At 45.1% G+C, this 23187-nt stretch overlaps 1 protein-coding gene across 6 annotated transcripts in view; it reads right to left on the bottom strand.

Moving 5' to 3' along the window:
- Window positions 1–23187, bottom strand: part of PIK3C2B (phosphatidylinositol-4-phosphate 3-kinase catalytic subunit type 2 beta) — a 148779-nt gene that overhangs the window by 44982 nt on the left and 80610 nt on the right. For all 6 annotated transcript variants that reach the window (XM_053247859.1, XM_053247860.1, XM_053247857.1 and 3 more), the window contains 7 exons: window positions 21179–21290; window positions 18263–18342; window positions 17923–17986; window positions 12650–12796; window positions 11590–11623; window positions 9148–9343; window positions 5948–6070 (listed from right to left, as the gene is read on the bottom strand). In XM_053247859.1, the coding sequence (XP_053103834.1) occupies window positions 5948–6070; window positions 9148–9343; window positions 11590–11623; window positions 12650–12796; window positions 17923–17986; window positions 18263–18342; window positions 21179–21290 (756 nt within the window). The remainder of the gene's footprint in view (window positions 1–5947; window positions 6071–9147; window positions 9344–11589; window positions 11624–12649; window positions 12797–17922; window positions 17987–18262; window positions 18343–21178; window positions 21291–23187) is intronic.

Below are 23187 nucleotides of genomic sequence, written 5' to 3'. Positions count from 1 at the left end.
AAGTTTATGTTCCCCTCCTCCTCCTCCACCCACCACACTCTGTTTTGTCTTCAGAAGCTATCTGAAACCTTCCAGACTTAATCACAAGTGGTGCAAAAAATACAGATACATGGCAAACACATCATTATTCTGACATGCACTTATTCTCTGTCTTTCACACAATATATTATGGTTATGTGCTCTCCACTTCCTCAGCAGTGGGCTGTGCCAGTGGCATAACGGTCTGGAGGGGCCCATGTTCCACAATTGAACACTGCCCCCCCGCCAACTTTGGAGCATCATAGGTGTCACCAAAATGTTTAAACTTACTTTTATTTTCTCCTCACCCCCAGTCCCACTGCTAGTGCCAGCCCCCATGCCTCCCTCCCTCCTGCATGCCTCTCACCCACCACCACCAAAGAGCCAGCAAACACAGGGCCAAGGCCAAGCTAGCTGTTCACCTGCTTGCCCACTCACTTGTCCTCATCAGCCAACAAGGGTAGGTAGGTGAGCGAATGGCTCCCCCAGCTCAGGCCCCATGCACGCTAGCTCCTTGCTGGCACCAGGGAGGCAGGCATGCAGGCAGGACACATGGGTGGCTGGTGGCAGCAGGTAATCAGGAGGCAGGCAGGTGAGGGGCCCTTGGCGGCCTCCTTTTCGGCGTGGGAAGGGCAGCTTGTATTCTTTGAACACATCCACCAAATTACTCAGGTTCTGGCTTCCTTTGGAGGAGATGCTTATGGTGCCTTTGTAATACTTGGTTTATTTACAAAAGTACAAATCGAGCATCAGGCGGAAGCAAACAACTGATTCCCAGAGAGAGCTTCTACACCTCAAAAGGCACTTCTAGCTCTTGGCACTCTCTCTCTCTGCTTCTCTCATTCAGTCTCACTTGGTCTCCCTCAAGCTGCAAACTGTTGTCTTTTCATTCATGCACCAGCCCCGCCTCACCCCACTCAGCTGAGGGGGCAGGGTAAGGTGTGCCACCTGACGAGATTTGATAGCTTCCCAGTTCAGAATACTCCTCAGCCATTTCTCTCTATCCCCCAATAATTATCTCACATTAAGGGACATAACCTGCTCTTCCTTGGCCATTAAGAAATATTAGCATTCCTTTGTCTGATCTCAGATTCTAACCAGGTATCACCTTAAGGGCAAAACCCTTGTGACAGACTCATTCCTCAATCAGATACCAAGTCTGCTACAATATTATATACATACGTACATCAATATTTTATTTCGGTCACGACAACACAGCCCACTTGCTTAATTCTATAACCATAGGATACCAGGTCTGCTTTGAAGCCGTCCATGTTTATTTTAACTAACTGAGTTTAAGAGAATAAGCAACATCCTGAAGAATACAATTAAAATGAGTTAGCCAACCCTAGGGAAATCATGTAATCATATAGTGCAAGTTTGATGTTATATGGATGGATTTTAATTGAAATTATGTCCAATAAATGCTTAGAATCTCAGGGTCAAGCTACACATTACAAGAAGCATGTGATAGGCATTTCTGTGTTAGCTTCTTAAAAACAAAAACAAAACAGGAAAACTGCCTGACCAGGGTCCCAGCAAATCAGGACCTTGGTGGGGGAAAGAGGATTTAGCTGTAGGCCTTGCACACCACGGCTGCTATTTGTCAAGGGACACACATTGACACCAATGAAAACTTCTTTTCCTTGATAAATAGCAGTCATGGGCAGGATGGAAAGAGTGATTCGTATTTACTATAACAAGAACAGAACACATAAGTGCTAAGGAAGTGCTTCCCGTTATGTGGGGATTCCTAACCTGTGGTACTCCAGATGTTGCTGAACTACAACTCCCATCATTCCCAGCTACAATTTATTGTAGTGGATGCCTTCTTCTACATAAGAACCCTAGGAATTGTTGTTTGGCGAGGAGGATCAGAATTCTCTTTTAGAAATACAGTTCCCAGGGTTTCCTAGGAAGCAAGAACGTCTATTAAACCTTTTTAAGTTGGCAGTGTGGATACGCCTTGTAGGCTTAGGTGGTAATGAATCATTTCTCCACCACTTCCCTTCCATTCCGATTTACTTCTTCTTCAGAGCTGAGCCTATATTTTGTATTTGTGCATTTAGTTTATTTCTCCACACAAGTTTAGATTTTAAAAAGCAGCAGGATACCAGCACAGGACACCCTCCTAGATCATATTGTTCCTCTGCTTGCTTTTCTGGAAAAGCTTCAGAAAGCAGCAGCAGCCAAAGGCGAAATAGGTCAAGCTGAAAGACTATCACTGCTCTAACTTTCAGCATCTCATTTGAACTTCTGCTGCACAGCAATGGAAAGGGGAAAAAATGCTCTGCAATGACACATAAGCCTCTGGCTCAAATCACTCCTGGCAAGGGAAGGAAGTAGGCTGGTCCTTCATATGGAAAGCAAAGAGGCAGGGGAGAGGACTAGAGCCTAGAACCTAGACTCCGAAACAGAGAAGGGAAAAATCATCAAGGAAGAAGTGAAGAATGTATTTATTTATTATTCCCTCCCATTGCCTTTCCTTTAACAATTTCAAGGTGGTTTACAATTGTAGTAAAACATTAAATCAGCTGTAAAATCATAATAAAAGCAATCTTACAAAAATAGCATGACAGCAAAAAACCCAAGTCCACAATCAAAGACATAGCAGGAGGAGTAGCAGCAGAAACCAGCAAGTTTAACCACTGGGTGGATTCAGGCATTACGCAGAACCTCTGTTGATGTGGAGGTCCACGCAATACTCAGCATCAGGAGTGGTTGTTCCCCTCTCCCATACCCATGCAAGTCAATACTTCCTTTCTAGGTTAGAAAAAATTGAGATTGGTTGCAATATCCAAACCGAACAATCTTGGTTTCTTCTATCCTTCTTGTTTAAGAAAACTCAAGCTCCAAAACCCCACTTGAACCCAACAATCTCTCCAATGAACGGCAATGAATGGCCTAATTTCTATAAAAGAAAGGTGCTGGGGCTCAAATTTGTTTGGCAAACACACTTTCCTTCCTAGAAGCTCTTCCTTCTAATACCTGACATTTTCATTGACATATGTGACTCAAATGAAGAAATGGCACCTTGCAAACTTTCAGAGATACTTTTTATTAATAATTCACAAGTCAGGTTTTAGAGCTAAACCCCAGTGAGTTCTGGTTCATATGAAGCTCTTCAAGGAAACCTCCAGTTGCAGGAATAATCACAACTGCCCTGCTTCCAAATGTCCATCTAAATTTCCTGGCTGGAAGGGAGGGTGGGGGAGACACACACACACCACAGACACACTAACCTTACTTAAAAGGGGTTTCCACTTTCTATACAGTGACTTTACTAGGAAGTGCCACCAGCTGAACCTTGTGCTGATTCTGTAGCTTTAGCAGAGCTGGAGAGTGTGCCAGATCAACGTAGTCTTATACCCACACAGAGACAGTCCAAGGGTACAACACAGCTCTCCCATGACTGAAACTCTGAAAGTCCTTCTTGCAGCTAGCAAAGGGCCTGTGGAAACAGCTACAGGGAGGCCTCTGCATATTGGTCGTTCCTCCCTGGGGCTTGATCCGTTTTGGTTCATGGAATAAAACACTCACACCAAGAGGAGTTCAGGCAACACTCTCCATATTGCTTCTCTCTGTGTCTCCTGGCATCTTTCTGTGGGGCAGACAACTTCTAAAATTATCCCTTTCCCCATCCCCCTTTCTGCTGGGCTGGTAAAAATATCAAGCATTACTGGAGCTCAAGAGAGGGCAGCAGTCTTCCTGCTGCCTAGGCTATTTTAGGATCAGGTTCCTTTCCACTCCCCTTCACAGCTACACCAGGCATGAGCCCGGGGTTAGGAGAGGAGCCCCACCTCCCTTGCTCTGGAATCCAACACCCATCGGAAGTTATTTTGTCAGGTTCTCAAATTCAGACTTCTGCCCATGGGGGAAACTTGTCTAGGCATGCAGGGCTTGTTTTGTGGGGTGGCAAAATCAGTTAGGGATGAGTCACACTTTACATAGCAGATGCATTTGCTGCTTTTCCACCCCTTGTCTCCCAATGGAAGGACAACAAACAAATAGGATCAAAGACTGCTGTAAACCCACATTAAATGCATGGAAAGGACTTGAATATTCCCCTGATAAAGGTTTCTATCTGGACATGTTTGGAATACCCATCTTATCATGACAGTTGCTAAGATGGGCATTCCCATTCTGTGTTCAGACAGAAACCTTTATCGAGAGAATATTCGAGTCCTTTACAACCAGCTCAATAAAATTGCATTGCAGTAATTTACTGAGCTGGTTCATAAAGGATCTGAATATTTCTTTGACAAAGATTTTATATCTAACAGCTGTCCTGTCTCCCAATGAAGCCCCATCAGAATTAAAGGGAAGACTCCAAGTCTCTACACATGCTGTGGGCATGGACCAGTCCTGTATCACTTTTTAATCACTGTCACATTTTTGTGTTAACTACTTCATTGTTTTGGCTGTCACTGTCATTGGAGAGCTAGAAGTGCAACTTCACCAAGCCCTCTTCGGGAAGGTGCGGCCATCCTAAACAATCCTAGCCCAATATTGTAGCTAAGCATAAATACAAGAAACACGAAATAACCATATTTTCCTCCCCCCCACCCGCTGCCTCGTTCATACTATTTCCCACTTCCCTCCTCTTCCTCTGTTGTTCCCTTGTGTTGATTTTAGATTGCGAGCTCACTGGGAAAGGGACACATCTTCTCATGACTCCTCAAGTGCAACATACACAAATGGCTCTCTCTGTTGAGAAAAACTTTGAGATTTTTTCTTCTTCTTCAAGAAAAGGGACTCAGGTATTTGAAACAAATTGCTAGATGACCTTTTGAAAAGAAACAGTAACATCTGTTTCAAAAAAGGCTGATTTCGAATAACCAAGTGGGAAGTGCAACTAGGAACCCCACTCAATGAATTTCTGCTTCAAATCCACCCCCACCCTCCAAGCTGCTCCTCTGCCCCAGGCAGGGCTTCAAGTGGGGAAAAGCCACTGAGGCATCAATTGAAACAGGGAAACACTGGCAGATAAGGAAAGGCTGAAGCACCCAATTTTCCCCTACTCACATCACTTCTCTACTCCCTACTGACCCATCCCAAAGCAGATATTCCTGTTTGTTTGTTTTTAAGGGACATATCAGAGTACCATTATAGCTGCTGGTGTGCACTTTTCGCTTGGTCCCCAATCACCTTTATAAAGGTGGGGTGGTTTCTGCTAAAGGTTGCTTCACACAGATATCACCTCTGTGAGTAGGGAGAAGCATGTACACATTCACACTGAGTACACATGTCTGTCATGTGCACACAATGAGAATCCAAAGCCAACAGCATCACATGTACACATGGCAAAACAGACACCTGCGTGCTTGTCATACTTTCTATCCATGTATGTATGCAAGCTGTCATTCATTAAGTAGCACTTTGGTGTGCTATCAGTGGGAAATGGAGAGAAAGCCAGAAAGCCAGTGGGAAATGGAGAGAAAGCCAGAAAACTAGAAGAAGGAGTAGAAAGGCTAGTTCTGAAGGAGTCAATGTGAAAAGAGGGAAACCACAGGAATGGCCAGAGCATGAAAAGTCATGCCCAAGAGAGCAGATTTATAAAGTACCACATTTTATATTAACTGGAATAAGCTTTTCAAAAATTGTCACCTCCCACTGAAGCCACAGACTGAGGATCTACATTTAGGCACAGCTAGAAAGCACTCATTCTCTTTTCTAAGAACACAAGTTCTTTTGCTTTTGCTCTCCATCAAATTCTGAGCACAAGGTATTTTCCCCTTTTCTCAACCTCATTCCATGTACCAAAAGAAGACTGCATTTGTCTACTACAGAGTCCTTTTTCATTTGCTTCCTTGATCAACTCACTTTTACAATATACAGGAGTTGTCTTCTGCAGCTATAGTTCCAACCTTTCTTCTATACCCACCCCAAACACAGATAAGGGAAGGAGATATATGGGGGGTTGCCTTACTGCTGGTCCCAGATGATGAGATGGAAGAGGTACTTGTACACGTGAGCTTTTCTCGTTTGTAGGGGGCTGCAGAGCTCCTTGCCGCCATGGCTGAGGGAGCAGGAGAGGTAGAAGTCTTCATAGCTGCAAAAGGGGGAAAAGACACATTTGGAAAGGTGGGACGGGAATCAGTATTCCCTGTAACAGGGCATTCCAGCTGTTGACTACAATTCCCAACATCCCCAGCTAAAGTCCACTGTGGCGGAGGATGCTAGGAGTTGTAGGAGTGGGATTCCCTCTTACAGGAAACAATCACAGCACAGAAAAAGGGGGAAGGGTAATAGATATCCTATTGATATCTGAGAGACTGGAGACGGAAACTGGAAGCACTCTGCTGTCATTCTTTGTTGCAGCCATGCAGCACACAGGAGGAACGCATGAAAGGAATACTTTGACTTGATTTATTTCACACTCAGCAGCTGATTCACTGGTGAGAATCTGTTTTAATCCCAGTCCTGGAAAGCCCTATCCAGCCCCCGCCTCCCCAAGGGGAATGAATGACTGACAGGCAAACCCCAGATGGTCTAGGTCTGGTGGTCTACGAGCACAAATCTTGTCCATGCAAGATTTATTCTAACCTGTCTATCCTAACCTGGCAAATGACCTCCACTCCAAAACCTTTCCCATCCCAGAGTTTCATCAAAGTCTAAGCAACTTTCAGAAGGCTTCCAAGATCTTATAGACTGGTTTGTGCGGACTGGGAAATAGACAGGGACTGTTAGGGGTTTAATATATCTCCAGTTCAGTTGTTTCCATTGAATTTTAACAGGATATTTTTGGTTTCATTTTCATCTAACTGAACAAAGAGGCACCTTTTAAACGTGGTGATTCTTTTTATTTAGCAGGGGGAGAGCTAAATAAATCCACCCTATCCATCCCCGGCACAGCATCCCTCCTGGTGGCTGTCTCATGTTTCTTTTTTTAGATTGTCAGCCCTTTGGGGACAGGGAGCCATTTTATTTATTTATTGTGTTATATATATATATATATATATATATATATATATATATATATATATTCATTGTATTCACATCTATCTATCACTATTCACCCTTGATTCTTTTCAACAGAACAGGCAATACATTCAAATAACTACATGCAGTGTCTCATTTCCCCACTGCCAGGATAATGTTGCCCCTGTTCTGTACTGGTGCTAGGTATGCCCAGGGGACACAACAAAAACTGTGGTGGCTTTAGTCAACTGCTTAAAATCCTGCCAGCTTTGCCAATACACACCATGAATATACTGAAGGAAATCCAAATCTCTGAATTTTTTCAGCAGAATCCACCAGATTCCCACAGATGTACAGGCTCAGTCACCTCCATAAGAAACTCAGAGTTTGTTAGGGCTCACTCCCTGTCATCACATGATGACGAAGCTTTGGACTGAGGCACTGCACTAACTAAGCTCATCTTACAAGTCAGGTTGCAGAAAAAGCTGGAATTTCAAATCTAGTTTTTAACCTTGATTAAGAGCTGGATCATAACCCTGATTAAGAGCAGAAACTCTGTCTCAGACAGAAACCAAGACATTTCCAGCTCAGACTGCTGATTAGAGGAGGAGTAGGGGTCTGAAGAGGATAGTTCTACTACAGATTTTCACCCCCACAAGATCAAGACTGGGATCTTTTCTGAAGGCGGTTATATTTGGGAGAAACCCTCCCTACTTCCTTCCCAGCCAGCTGGATAGACATATGCCACTTCAAATGCCATCACATGGCGCTCTGTCAGAAGGGCCGGCCATGTGACAGGTGCCAAGCGATGGTGCAGGGAGGGCTACGGGGCAACAAAGGTCAGGACAGGCCTGGATTTCCCAGGCTACTGCCTTTGTTCAGAGTCACTCACTCATCGGAATACATTAAGGATGGGACAAAGGCAAGAGGTCCCTGGAGGGAGGGCGGCTCACGCTGCCATCACCTCCCCAGCCCCGCAACAAGCCCCCTCCCCGTTCCTGTGGGGGATGTGGATTACCAATGGGCACCTCCCAGACATTGCCTCCCTGCTTTTAGTGAAACACAAACACATAAGCAAAGGCAGCTTACAATGGAATGTCCCCTCCCTGCCCAGACTTCTTATTGTCCCTACATCCATTAAGCGATTCCCCTCCACCAACAGTCATTGGCTGAGAGGGCATGAGCCCAGCTGAGAAGCAGCCATCTGTCACTGTCTATAGGACTGAGCCAGGGAGGCGGGGTGCCTAGACCAATGGACTCCCCTAGAGCATTCCAGGGAACCTACAGAAACTGCATGGAGAGGGGGCAGGATGTTGCTTAGCCAGATCAGCTCACTCCTTGATGTAGCCTTCCTCTAGTGTTCCATCCTCAGCCAGCCAGTCTCATTCTTTCAAGAGGAAATTATCTATAGTGCAAAAGAGTTGTTTTCTGTATCTGTCAGCTGCGTTTCTAGAGATGGTCAGCATTAGTAGGGAAATGCATGGCATTAAACCCATTAAAAAGGAAAGGTTGTGCCATCAAGTCGGTGTCAAATCCTGGTGACCACAGAGCCATGTGGTTTTCTTGGTAGAATACAGGAGTGTATTCTACCATTGCCTTCTCCCACACAGTATAAGATGATACCTTTTCAGCACCTTCCTATATCGCTGCTGCCTGATACAAGAGTTTTCCACCCATATTCTGGGAAACACACTAGCGGGGATTCGAACCAATAGCCTCCTGCTCTCTAGGCAGATTGCTTCCCCACTGCGCGATTAGGTGGCTTACCCATATAACTGACTTCTTAGCATCCCAGCAGGCAGAGGGGCAACTCACATTTAAACCTGAATTCAACTAGTCAGGGTTGACATGACCTTCCCCTCACTCAGTGTTCCTTTTCAAGTGAGAAGAATTCAGTTTGTTCCTCATTTTGGCCTTGGGACTAATCAACTAACATTAATGTTCTGACACATGTAGTATGTCCTTTTATTAAAGTCTTGTGTGTTCCTTATTTTGGAGCTCTTCAGGTGGCAAGGCTGCCCCACTCCACCCCCCAGTGCCGCAGTCATGATCACAATCTCTCTCTCTCCTCACAGCTACTATTATTCCTTAAAAAACCAGTGGCATCCTATTCACTGACCTCCCACCTCACCTCAAGTTTAGCCCTTAAGGTTCCCATGAATATTTTGCACTTCATCAATTTGCCAGAGAAAAGATGTTCCTCCTTACCTTGCAGCCCAGGTGATGGGTATGCGATGAGTGGCATAGACTGTGAAGGAGAGGGGGCAGGTGAGGAGTCGGGCCTCTTGTGAAAGATAGTGCTTCCTGTTGCCATGGATCACCGTCTGGAAGTCTGCATTGAACGTGTTGCAGTAGAGCTCCACCAGATCCAAGATGGAGGCTGTCAAAGCCTCCACAACTTTCTCTGAAAGGGAGAGGAATCAACATAAAGCTCAGTGGGAGCCTACAGAGCCTATGTGCCTGGAAGGTCCTCTGGCCACAGACCAGACTTGCCAAGCTTGGTCTTCAATGTCATTAGCACATCATGTAAATTCCCAATGGCTCCTAGAGACTCAATATGCAAGGCTGCGCTACCCTCTACCCACGCACCCAAATATCAGTACCAAAAAAAGCTGAATCTTGAATCCTGTATAGATTGTGCAAATTAAGCAATATGTGTATATTTACTCATCCATCCATCCATCCATCTATAATTCTCTAAGGCGTACCCATGGCTAATCCCATGTGTGGCCACTCTCGCAAGAGTTTGCAAGCAGAAGCACCTGATTGGGCTGTGGGGATTCCATATGCAGATAGGGAGGAGGATCCTGTGAGAGCAGAAGCACCATGGTGATTGGGCAGTGGGGATTCCATATGCAGGTAGGGAGGAAGAGCCTGTGGCATCCTGGTGATTGGGCAGTGGGGATTCCATATGCAGAAAGGGAGGAGGAGCCCGTGATGGTTAAGGTCAGTTGGAATGCAACTGTTACTGGTCAGAAGATGTTCTTGATCGTAGAGGAGAGGAATTTATATATACACACACAAGGATAGTGGGCAGGGGTCTGCGAAGAGAGGGGTCATGAGAGAGGAAAGAGCCCCTTCAGGAGAAAGAGGCTGCCATTGTGTAAATTAGATGAGGAAACAAGATGAACAAGATGTTAATTCAGGAAGGGAGAGAGAAAGAAAGAAAAAAAGAAAGGAGGAGAAGAAAGACAGAGGGGAAGAGCGAATGGAGGAGAGAGAAAGAGAGAAAAAGAAGGGAGAGGAAGAGAGAAAGACGGAAGGGTGAGGGAAGGGCCCGAGCCTGTCAGCAGCCTGAGGGGAATGAGTAGCCATGGCAGTGGCAGCAAGGAAGGGCCCAGTCAACCACTGCTGCTGTTTGGGGCTACCGAGGCCATTGGTAGAGGCAGGCAGGCACGGCATGGGCCCGGGTCTGTCAGCGGCCTGAGGGGAATGAGTAGCCATGGTGGTGGCAGCAGCAAGGAAGGGCCCAGTCAACTGCTGCTGCTCCTGTGGGGAGGAGCAGGAGTGGGGCTTGGGTGAGGGTGGGGAGGTCTCTGGGGATAGGGGGATGCAGCTTGGCCAATAGGAACCAGCAATGCTGCAGCTGCGACCAAGAGTGGTGAGGGAGATGGAGTAAAAGGATGGAGGAGTGACCAAAAGGGGTGAGGGGGATGGCATCAACAGGATGGAGGAGGAGAAGCAGGAGTGTGGCTCAGGTGAAGGTGGAGAGATCTCTGAGATGAGGGGGATTGTAGCAGGGGGTGAGGGGAACAATCAAGTACTAGCGTGCAGATGCTCTGTGCGGGTTGAGCTAGTTTTGCATAATTTGTTCGGATTCTATTAACCATAAGAAGGGCAAAGAGCTATGCAAGGCACCAATACCCTGCAACTGACCAAATCTGACCAATGTAAAAATTATTATTTTATACAGTACATTTGTAAATGGTTCACTCAGCCTACACAGACACAAGTGCATCTTTCTCAGCTCTCCTATGGGCTAAGCAAGATCAATGTAGAGGAACTTCTGAATTTTAAATGATCCAAACAGCTCAACTGGGGACACAGTGTTAGGGGAAGGGGTGGAATTAAATCTTTTCATGGCATAAATTTTCACTGGTGGAATCTGCCCCCTCTCTGGCTAATGTTGGCCCTGTGAGGCAAAATATACTGGTATCAATATGGTATCTGAACCTTTTACCTGTGGGAAATAGCTTCAGTGGCTGGGGGTGAGGGGATTTCAGCTAGGGACAAGGCTACTTCCCCACCTTTCATGCACACCTCATAGCCTGACTGGATCTGTGGGCTCCCATAGCAGCCCTAAAAAAAGCCCCACAGTAGATTTTGTTCACAGATCTCCTACATCACATTGAGTTTGATTTTCAGTGACTATCCCACAAAGTCAAAAGCACTGTTGAGTGCTTAGTATTTTTGAAATCTGCTCCTAATTTTCATTATTTTTTGAGAACCAAGGAATCTGAAATCTAGTCAGTGGCACTTTTCATACTAGGGCCAAATTCTATGCTGAAGGCAAAGGCCTGTTGTTAATATACATAATATTAATAATAACTAGCAATTCAGTAAAATAATTTAGGATTGGGCAAGTGCTATTTGAAGTGGCAAGTAAAGAGCCCTAAGCAATAACAGCAGCAATGGGAGAAGAAAAGTTACCTCTGTTTTCCCTCATGGCCAGAACACTTGGATCCTGTTTAGGAAAGAGAAACCAGAAGAGAAATTTTTTTATAACAATCAGACAGAACTGGGAGCAACTCCCAGAGTCAACCACCTTACATAACCTTTTTTCAGCGGGTTTCTGTTCCCAGCAGTTCAAGTTCATCTAAGTGAAGGAATAAAGCAGAAATCGCTACATGTGTCCAGCTTTTTAGGAATTCTATCAACAAAACTTCCAGTAGGGAAAAATAATATGATCTGGAGAAATGGGGCAGATTCTATTCAGATATGGCCTCCTTTTGCAGAACCCCAGCTGAGTGTACCTACATATCCTCTTATAATTAAAAAATGCTACTTAGCTGGCCTACGTCGATAACAAAGTAAATAATAAGAAACAAGGAGCACCTTCTTACAGAGATTTAAAATATCCCACCAAGTATCATTACACAAAGTATGAGTGTTAAGGACTGGAGAAAGAAATATATATTTGCTCCAAACAATATCTTTTGTTTGGATTACTTCATAGTGAGTATCTGCATTGGCAATGTAGTAAAATTTCCATGGGCTAAAATGTACGTTTGATTTCTCTTCCACATCTATTCTGAATTACTAACATCCACACATGGCAAAAATAGTGCAAGAGACTCAAATGATGTGCTCTGTAGTCTAGACGAAGGCAGGGCTATGTCCTCAGGTCGTGGTAGGGGTGCTGGCTGGCTCTCCATGTGTGGGTGGGTGGGGGCAGGTCCTAGTGGCAAGGAGTCACCCCGGGTCTGGAACTTAGGCTTTCCCCTTCCTGTCAGGGAATACAGAGAATCCCCTGATTTCTCTACTCTGTTCCCCAATTTGTGTGTGTTGGGGAGTGGGGGAGCAGGATCATGGATCCAGAGTCATGATAAACTCTGAAAACACACTTAAGTTAACACAGCAATAGGCCTTGTCCTTTTTTTTTTTAAAGCAGTTTTTCAATTGTCTGAAATGATGTAGCCAAGTAAATTTACTCTCCTAATTTCCTCATAGTTAATGTTGGTGTTCAGCCTATATCCTACTCTTTTCTTACTTTCTGGATTTTGGGCTGCATGCGAGATGGACAGGGTGGCAACTGATTCAGGGCTCCCGTGATCTCCTGGGACTCCACAGCAGCCAAAGCATTGCAGATAGCCATGACAGACTGGATCACCCGCTCCGCCTTCAGCTGGAAGTCTTCCTGAACAAGAAATTGAAGAAGAGACCATGTCTAGACAGCAGCAGACAGAACAACAGAACCTTACAGCAGCAGTCTCAGGAAGCTCCTTGTGGCATTCTGGTTAATCAGAAGTGCTTTTCAAATTGGCTATATGGACAAAGCAGGACATATAAATACATACTAATATGCAGATGTATGTGCACACACAAAAAGGAAACTTCAGTTTTTACATCTCATAGAACATTACCAGAGAGTAACACACCTCTCTGTTCAGTTTCAGCTCTGTTTTATCTGAAAGGTGTTGAGGAGTGGATATGGTTAGCAGTATCGGCTCTTCTTGGACACTTAACTAGGCTAGCAGGAATTGTAAAGCAGATGACCACTAGGTTAATCTAAATGCTTAGGGTCAGTGCCAGGTTACAGAGGGCCCTAGGACAAAGCCTTGTGCTAGCACACCAATGGTGTGTTCTGCTTCCCTGGGCATGCTGTGCCCCTGCCCCAAAGTTGGTTGGGTGGCAGCAATTCAGAGCACTTTGTGGTGGCTGCAACAAAACACTCCACCCTGCTGTTGGTGCCTTACCACCCAGGAAAGCCCTCTTAAGGTTTGGGGGAAGCTTACTCAGGAGACAGGGCAGTAGCAGTGCAACACACTTCATGGTGGCTGTGCTGGCTGCCATTAAAAAAACAAACACACCCAACAATTCAATGCACCCACCCCATTGCTATGTCACAACAGCACATTGCGTTGTTGTGAAAAAGAGATGGTGGCCAGTGCAGCTGCAGCAAAGTGCTCCAGATGACCCTTGTGATCATGGCTGCCACCCAGGCTCTCAACCAAGTCAGGCCCTGGGCAGGCCTTGAGGCTGGGCCATGGGTCTTCAGTTGATCCTGGGCCTTGCTCGGCCACCCCAACACTGCTCCTGTAAATGCTCCTTCAGAGTAGGACTTACTACATCTCTATGCCCTGTGAACCAGAGAAGAGCTGATCTTTTCCACCTATCCCTCTCTCTGTTATGAGGTTGCAGTGTTCAAAACATGTCCTCTGGAGTAGTGTTGAGTAATATCTATAGATCTACTCCTAACTAAATGATTTGAGAAAATTCAAGTTCTTCCATCTTTTCTTTCTCCCTTCCACCCACAGGCAGGCTCAAGGCACATTTATAAGAAGAAAAATACCTGGAAAATGTATATGCCACCTAAAGTGAGTTGCACATATATCCAACTCACGGGTGAATGAGGGCAGAAACGCCACCACAAATCTGCTCATGAGCCCCTTACGAATTGCAGTCTTTTGACTCCAGTCAACAATTACTGCTAAATATTGTTAAATCTAGGATCCTTTCTAACACATCATATACCTTTGTACCTCAACTTGGCTTTCTCGGTTAGAAGCTGAGTCAGCATTTTGCTTAACCAGTGAGAGCATAAAGACAGGAGTACAAACTCCAACAAATGAACTGTCCAAGCACTTACTCTCCCCTGCTGTATATTCCCTGAACCCAACAATCCCCATAATAGCTGAAAAGACACAATCTTTATGTCTCATCTTCCCATCTTGGCCATCCTGCTAGCCTGGGCAAGTGTCCAGGAAGAGGCTAAGACCTGGCTTTCTAGACAGTCAAAGTCAGAGAAACAGTTAAAGATCTCTTTGTTGAGTTCAAGCATACCCCAGTGCTATTATGATGAGAGACAAGATAGAGAGAGAGAGAGCCAAGCTTCCTGGAATCTATGAAACACTTGACAGTGGTGTCCACTCCTTCCGCCAATGTAATTCCAATCTAGATGCTGCAGAATACATAGATGGAATTGCCACTAAGGGGCACTGTTGTTCACTGCATGCAGTTAACAAAATACAGACAATCTATTGGACAGGCATGATTAAAAAGTTCTCCAGAACAGGGCTCATAGGGGGCGGGGAAGGAAGTAAAAAATAAATAAGGTAGAGAAAACTGGACCGACTACTTGAAGAAACAGGATTCCATTAAACAATGGAAGCAACAAGGTAGTGTGGGCACTCCCCCCAAAATATTACCTGCTCTCCCATCCACCAGACTGGAACTTTACAAGAAAGTGTTCGAGAATACAGTCATAGTATAACATGGCCCTATAGTTTGAGTTAAATATTTTTAAATATCTCCGTTGTTTAAAGAAGCCTCATTCACTCACTCCTCTACTCCAGAACAAGTCAGTGAAGCCAGATATATGAGACTCATTAATTACTGTACCTCCATAAGCTTTTAATGTATAGCAAAATCTTAGCTCCCCTAAAACATTCTTTGCTCCCCCTTGGCTCCCCCAGACTAGATGTTCTAATCTGATGTTCTAGACTAGATGGGAGGCAAGAACCCTAGAAAAGGCATGTGGGTTACTGTAGAAGGGAATAGCATGGATGAGAAAGAGCTTGGGGTAATGAAAAAAGATGAAGGAGCTTTCAGAGATGAAGAAGCCCAGAAACCGGAATCCACCCCACCAAGGGACCAAAAAATAGCCTTTTTTCTTCCTGACCATTGTGAGATTTAGCAACTTTCTCTTTTAGAGACTGGAATCTTATATTTTCTGGCTTCTGTGCATGTCCTAAGATTATGCACCAGGGAGCTAAAATGCATTTTGCTGATACAGTATTCTTTGGATAGTATCGCCTCCCCTCAAAAAATATAATAAAGGGTTAACTCCTATGTCTGTGTGTCTGACTCATTACCTTTGCTCAGCCTGGAAGCAACCAGAGCTGCATTTTACCCAAAAAGCATTCTCACACACGAGATTTACTAGTTCTTGCTCTAGTCAAGTTTGCAAACATTTCCTTCCACAGTAGAAAGGCTCAAACATTTACAAAACAGAGAGAACTGAAGGTAATTCTAGCCTTACATATCAAAAAAGGTTCCAGATTCCATTTCCAGCTAGAGTTCAGGAAGTGAAAGTGGGACTTCGATCTTTCCCCGATTTTAGCATGGAAGTTTTTTTGACAGTGATGGCCCCAACAAGCCCACTACAAGAGCTGCAGCTTAGTAGGCTGGAAAAAAAATCTCCTGCCTCAGCCTCCCTCTCTCCTATCCCTTGCTTACCCGTTGCTTCATCATTCATAAGCCCCATTTAGACATTATATTGTACAAGTGTAGAGATATCTGTACATTTGTACAGTTTTTGTGTGAATAACTGTACCTGGGTTACAGGCCTTTCAAAGACATGGCACAGATAGGACGTTTACTGCTGTATCTGCACTCAACATAACATTTGAATCACTGTACTGATGTACAGATCTGTACCTGTGTACACTGTGCATTCATTGTACAAATGTTGAACATAACATGTGAAGGTCTATAGTCTAAAACACACATTCTAGTCTATATTATGAGGTGAAGGTTTCTATTTTTTAAAAAAACAACATTCTGCATGAAGCCTAAGACCTTTATTGGCACTAGAAACGTAACCTGCACAAACCCCTTTTAGATAGTGTGTGTGTGTTAGTTACTATACTTATCAGGAAGGAAAAGGGAAGGGAAACTGAAACAAAGAATGGATGAACGTGCTAGCAGAGGAGCTTGCTATCAACAGCTGCTGCCAATGCCAAGAATAGAATCTGGGGACCTCTTAAATACGCCCAGGTCGTTTTCTACTCGGACTGATAGCTTTCTTTGCTATGTACTTCAGTCTCTTGGCTGCAATCCCAAACACACTTGTAGCTGGTAGTCCTCACCTTATATTGAGAAATCTGACTCTCATGAAGGATTCAAGATTGGAGTGAGGAAGAGGAGGATCAAGCAAGCAGTTCACTGTTAAACGAGGTGTGGAAAGCAAGGTTCAAACACAGTTCAAGACATTTCTTATTTGATGGGTGAACCTAGCCCTTGTGAAGCAGCATAAAGCTCTCACCATCAGTTTCAAGCAGGAAACAAAACAATGTGTGAGCAATGGAGCGATGTGGGAAGGGCACAGAGGAAACTGCAGCAGAGAAAAATACTTGCAACGCATTTTCACCTAATATAATATTACACATTACAATATTTTCAACATGTTCAGAAGGACCTGCCAGGTCCTTCTGACACATCAGGTGTTGTACTGCCATACAACATGGACAATTTTGTGTCACAGGAGGTGCAGGCAGAAGAACTACAAACCCTCAAGCCTCTTAGATTGCTCCTGGCATGAAAGGAGAAGTCAAGACCATGGCAGGAACAACAGTTCCTGGAAGTTGGGGTCCTGAGGAAACAAATCATACACATAATGAGAACAGTAGGGTTTGTGATGGGAAAATGGGAAGGGGAGTGGGATGGGGGAAGGGGGAAGGGGAGTGGGATGGGGGAAGGGGAGTGGGATTGCCAAGTCTCCAATCACAACATATTTTGGACAAATGTTATTTCATACCTTAAAAATGGCAAAAGTATCATACTACTAGTAGTTCTGGGCACCACATTTTAAAAGGAAAATGATAAACTTGAATAGGTTCAGAGAAGAGCAAGGAAGAAGACGATGGGTCTAAAAGAAAATGTCTTATGAGGAACAGTTAGGGAAGCTGGGTATGTTTAGCCTAGGGCAGGGATTCCCAATGTTGGGTCCCCAGAAGTTATTGGACCAACTTCCATAATCCCCAACCAAAGACCACTGGGGCTGGAGATTATGGGAGTTGAAGTCCAATAACATCTGGGTGCCCCTGGCTTGATAATCCCTAGAGAACAGAAGTCTAAGAGGATACACGATAATAGTTTTCAAATATCTGAACGGCTATTGCATAGAAGAAGGAATGGACTTTTTCTCTGATGCTCCTAAGGGCAGGACTAGAAGCAGTGGGTTGAAATTATAATGAAGCAGATTCAGGCTAGACATTAAGAAGAATTTCCTAACAGTTAGAGCAGTTTGACATTGGGATAGCCTGCCTTGTGCAGTAGTGGGTTCTCCCTCACAAGAGATTTTCAAACAGGGATACTGCAGCAGATTCCTTAAGCGGGGGACTGGAGCAGAAGACTTCCAAAATCCACCCCAACTCTAAAAAATTCTATTAATTTCAATTCTAGTACTCTCCAACCAAAAAATACTGTAAATTTACACCACCTCACAGTCCTATGCTGTGGGTAGATACATTAAAAAATGGCAGTTAAGGGCTCTGCCACCCTGTTTCACCCACAGCATTGATTCCAATATGGACCTCTCACCTCAGCTGCTACGAACGCATCAACCTCATTGTGGAAGGTATCAAAGAGAAGGCTCAGGGCCTGCCTGTTGGAAGAGACAACAGCAAATAGCTTAGGACAGAAAATGGAAACACAAGGTCACATCTGCTACATATGGAGGAAGAGATCTTGGCTGGGGCCTCTATATCACTTCTTATTAGACAGCCTGAGTGGCAGCAACGTGGCTGGCCAGAACCAAGGATGCCAATGCTGGGTGTATTATGCTGCTCTTAATTATTTAACAGTAGTTTGCATATTCCATGGAAACAGTAAATGCCTCCCTCGTCCACCCACCTATGCAGTTTTCTCATTTCATCTTTACCTAGTGATGGTCTGCTTTATTGGCCTCTCTTGAAGGTGAACATAGTGGTTGAGTGTAGAAGGACTCTGGTCATCATTTACCTGTACAAAGGAAGGCAGTTGCATCAGTGCATTCAATATGTCATTGTTAGCCCTGCCGAGTTAACCGTGTTCAATGATGCTGCCATTTGTTAATGCTTTTGACCAAAAAGGGCATCTGGATAAATAGATCCTATTAGAAGCAGATGGAGAATGGGCATTCAATTCTTCTCTGCCAAGTTCCCTTCTTTCTTTCTGCACATTGAACACAGATCCCACTTAAACTGTAAAGTGGTCTCCTGGATCCAAATTCAAAACCAATTCAGAGGTTCCATTTTGCTCCGACAAGTGAGATCCTTGAATGTATGACTGTGTTGCAGCCATTAATTATTTCTAACCCATGCTCTGCAGGTCTTCAGATCCTATACGGGTCAGCAAGGAAGTATAATCTGTAATGTCTCCAGGTCATATCTCCATGGCATTCCAGGCATGAGGATTACTGAAGCATCCCTGTTTCTGGAAAATACAACCTCTGGATCATACATGAATCTCTAAAGCAAATAGAATAGGCCTGCAGCACTGCCCCTGTGGCAAATCCTTGACCAATCGTGTCTTAGAACATATAGCTCAGCATCTAATGATCTGTTTTGTAAGATGTAAGGACCAGCAGCTTCTAGGGCTGATACAGGGAGCTCCTTTCCTCTACACACCAGCACTGAGAGCCAGCCTCACCAACTTTGCCAAGAATGCTGCCCAAGAGACTTGTTCAGGGTGGAATTTGTTAGGGGCCATCCTTGGATAAGGATTCTCATCTCCCAATGTTAGTACAGCCCTGCAGCAGCCAGGAGCTTCCTCTTGTGTAAATGGGCACTGCTTGCTTCACACAGAATCAGGGCTGGCCTTGCAATGAAGGGGCAGCTCAGCAGCCTGTCCAGCACCTTCCCCCCATGGAGGGCCTGTAGAGGAAGCAAGGTGAAATGGCACCATACCATGGCCGGACTGGGGCCACTGAGAGGGTGGTGGAATGTATGTGGGGAGGGGCCAGGTTTTGAGCAGAATGGGTAATTAAGAGTGGGAGTTGGGGTGCAGGGGTGGGGTGGGGCACACCAGGTGGGGTACACCAGGAATATGCTCTGTTGCCCTAGGGGCAGTCTGAGCCTACTTCTCATGACCAATCGGAAGGAGAGGAGGTGGGGCTCTCTGGACAGGGAGAGGGGGAAAGGGGATCTGGGCAGCTGGCGTGGGGAGAGCCCAGCGAGTGCAGCAGGGCACACCAGGCGAGGGTGCATCGGGAAGCCCTGCTGCTCGGTAAGCCAGTCCGAGCCTGTACCATACTGGGCTGGTTCAGAAGATACCAGCCCCAGCAGCCCTCAGAACAGATGAAGAGAGCAGGAATGCACCAAGAACGCACCCACCCTGACATCACTGAAGGACAGGCATCCTTCAGTCGCATGAGAGGGGTGCTCATCTGAATTGTCCCTCTACACCCCACAAACCCCTATGTAAACAGATGAACACCTCTCGATTCAAATGAACGCCCCTCTCACACAACTGAGGGATAGGGATGTGCACGGAACTGGCAAGGGCTGGTTCGAAGGGGGGGCAACTTTAAGAGTGGGGGGTGCACTTATCCCTCCCTCCACTTTCCCTTCGCCAGCGCTCCATTTGTAAACGCTCTGTTGGGGTGGCAGTATACCTCCCTGCCACCCCATTCCCTCCTTGGCTGGAAGTGCTGCGCACCCGGCACTTCTGGCCAAGGAGAAAATGGGGTGGAAGGGAGGTATTTTATTGCCTTGGAGTCTTTATAAACGGAGTGCTGGTGGGGGACGGGACGGAGGGAGGCACCCTCCCCCACCCCTAAAGTTGTCCCCCACCCTGCCTTTGAGCCTCCCAACCGCCTGGTGTTTGAACCTGTTCAGAAGCCCGTCAAAGGGCCTCCAAACAGGTTCATGCACATCCCTACTGAAGTGTGCTGGGACGTCCTTCAGTGATGTCAGGATGGCACATACTCGACATGTTACCACCCTCTTTATGTGTGCTGAAGGCTACTGGGGCCTGAACTGGCCCTCTACATTTACTCATACTGTTCCTTCTCTCTTTTCTATTAGGAAAGGAAGAAATTTGAAAGAGGAGGAGGAATTGGCAGTGTGCTTTTTAACAGAAGAAGAAGAAAAAAGCACAAGGGGAGAGAAGGAAGGGGTACCACTAGTGGCTCTGTTCCAGGCAGCACAATGACCTGGGCCAGCACCATACAGGATGCCTTTGCAATGCACTCAGCAGCTCTCACCTCTGAAACAGTTACTGAAGGATACAAAAGGAAGCAACTTGTCAATAGGAAGAATCCTCCAAAATCTAAATTTTGGAGGATTTTTCAGCAAATGCAACTCATTCCCTACTTATCTAAACATTTTCTTTGCTGCCCCTTGCTATGCATCGTTACATCCAGTGGAAGAAATAACCTGTGTCGGATTTGGGCTCTGCATTAGAGGGGATATTAGACATGCACACACCATTGCAACTCTTGCCATTCCTCAATAAGAATAAGATAAGAGCAAAGCAATAGCTCTGAAAAAAGAGCTTTCTTGGCAGGACTAGAGACAGCTGCGAGGGCTGCTCTACCGCTGATATGAAGTTCAAGCACCAGATACAACTGCAGGCAACAAATGGAAATAACATACTCACAGGATGCAACAATATCTCCTTAATAAAGCAAGCATCACAACACAATCTGCTTTCTATCCTATCTCCAACACAGCAGCAATTTTTACAACACCATCCAGCTATTAGCCTTAGTTCAGATGGAGCACATATTCCATCCGAACTAGCAATGGCAGAGATCACCCAACTGGGCCACAATGCCTCTGTCCCCTGAGCATGTCTGGTGCTCACTGCTACTTACTGTCCTAGCCAAGTCGCTGCGCACAGCCTTCCTCTTCATCAGCTGCAGCCGGATGTCAATGTCAAACTTCCTGCAGTGCTGGATGTATTCATGGCTTCCCAGTGGGTGTTTGCTGGAAGGATATAAACAAATAAAGGAACAGCAAACTAAAGACCATTTTCTGCTGTGCTGTATAGAGGCTGCTCTGGGCAGGAAAGGTCTCTACAATCACAGTTTATAAGGCGCCTCTAGCATCCTGCACAGGAGAACAGGAATATCTCAGCTCTGCAACTGCCTTGGCTTGGAGGCACTGTACCAGTCTCATTGCTCTTACTGTAACTGTTTTTTAGAGGGAAAGGCTATTAATAAATAACACTGTTGTATATGTGAATATACATGTTTTTCAGCCACTGAAAAAGCCCACAATTACTTTGGGCCATCACAATGAAAGCTTGCAAGTGTCAGGCATCACAAAGAATGAAAGCAGCCTGGATGGGTGGAAGATGTGGGTTTTAAAGGAACTGTACATGCCATTGTTATGCTTTTTATATAAGTTTTCAAAAAAGTGTTTTCCACTGAACTGCAACAATCAAAATGACACATGAAAGTGAAAAATCCCCTGGAATTACATTGGTGAGGTCATAACCTGGCTAGCCTGCCTGTAACTAATGGCACCACAACTCCCCTATAGCTCATGGCCTGCCAGCACAGCCTACTTAAGGTGAACATCCATCTTCTACACATCCAAGCCTTTTTTGTACTCCCTGAAGCCAAAAGCTGAGCTACTGCCTGCAATCATGATCATGGGGAGCACTGCTAGGGTGAAGGGCGGTCACAACAGGAAGCCTGGCCCTTTCACCTACTAATCTAAGAGGAAAGGTCAGTTCTTATCTCAACAGAGCCTATATCCTGGCTTAAAACCAGCACAGCTGCCATCACACAAGCAAGCAGTTTTCAGAGCCAGGAGGAGCTCTTCCCTTTAAAGAGAAGGGGGAAAGGAGTAGGAGGCGGGGTGTAAACTTTCAAAGGCTGGAAAGAGGAGATAGCAAACAGACCAGAAGTGCCAACAGTACAGTCTCACTCGGAAGCCTTTACATTCATTTTCAGGAAGTGCAACAATATATTTTTATTTGGGCTGGTTGGTAATGATTGGTGTTAAGCAGAGTTAATTTTAAAACTGTTAAACTGTTAATTCTCCACTATTATATTGAATTGTTTTAGTGGGTGTATTGACCTTAGTCATGCATTTTCTTTTTATTGGGCAAATAGCACACGGGGGTGGGGGTGGAGATTGGAATGTCAGTGGGGACTGTTTTTATTTTATTTAACAAATTTCTATACCACCTGAAACTCACATCTCTGGGTGATTTATAATAAAAAATAAAATTAAAACAACTTAGAATTTAAAACATGTTAAGTGTTAACTATTAAAACTGTAAATCTAATTAAAAGCCTGAGTGAACAGATGTATCTTGACTGAACTTTTACAAGCTTTAAAAGTTTTAAAGCTTCTCTATCCCTCTCCCTGCACCCCGTCCTGATCTGGACTGACTTCCCCCAGGTGTGCAAGGACAAAGTAAGCAATCCAGGGCTAACTGACACAACTGATGCCACACCCAGTGTGGCTCCTGTTAGATTTTAGTTTTAATCTAAAAGGCTTCTAAAAGCCTAACAAGCTGTGTTAGAAATCAAACTAACTAAAAACAAGCAAGCAACTCAATGAGCCAGGGCTAGCATCTACTGCACCGGAAGAACATCTGTTGTCACACCCATGGAAGAGAGGAGGATGCAGGCTACAGTTTCTGATCAAATGTGGGATGCTGCAGTGTGCTGAACAAAACATACTAATTTTGCTCAGTCTCTTTTAAAGAGCCCTCTCGGCACTGAGAAAAGTGCAGTACCATGTGGAGGTCAGCACAGTAGGAAATAAATGGCTTTTTGCAAAGGTGTCCCCACTTGAAAAACAGGGAAAGTCACTAAACTAGGGCTTGATGTATTTGCACTTGGGAATCTAGTTTTCTCCCCATCCC

Source organism: Hemicordylus capensis, chromosome 4 (assembly GCF_027244095.1).
Source record: "Hemicordylus capensis ecotype Gifberg chromosome 4, rHemCap1.1.pri, whole genome shotgun sequence".
NCBI classification, from domain to species: Eukaryota; Metazoa; Chordata; class Lepidosauria; order Squamata; family Cordylidae; genus Hemicordylus; species Hemicordylus capensis.
This window is presented reverse-complemented; position numbering and strand designations above follow the sequence as displayed.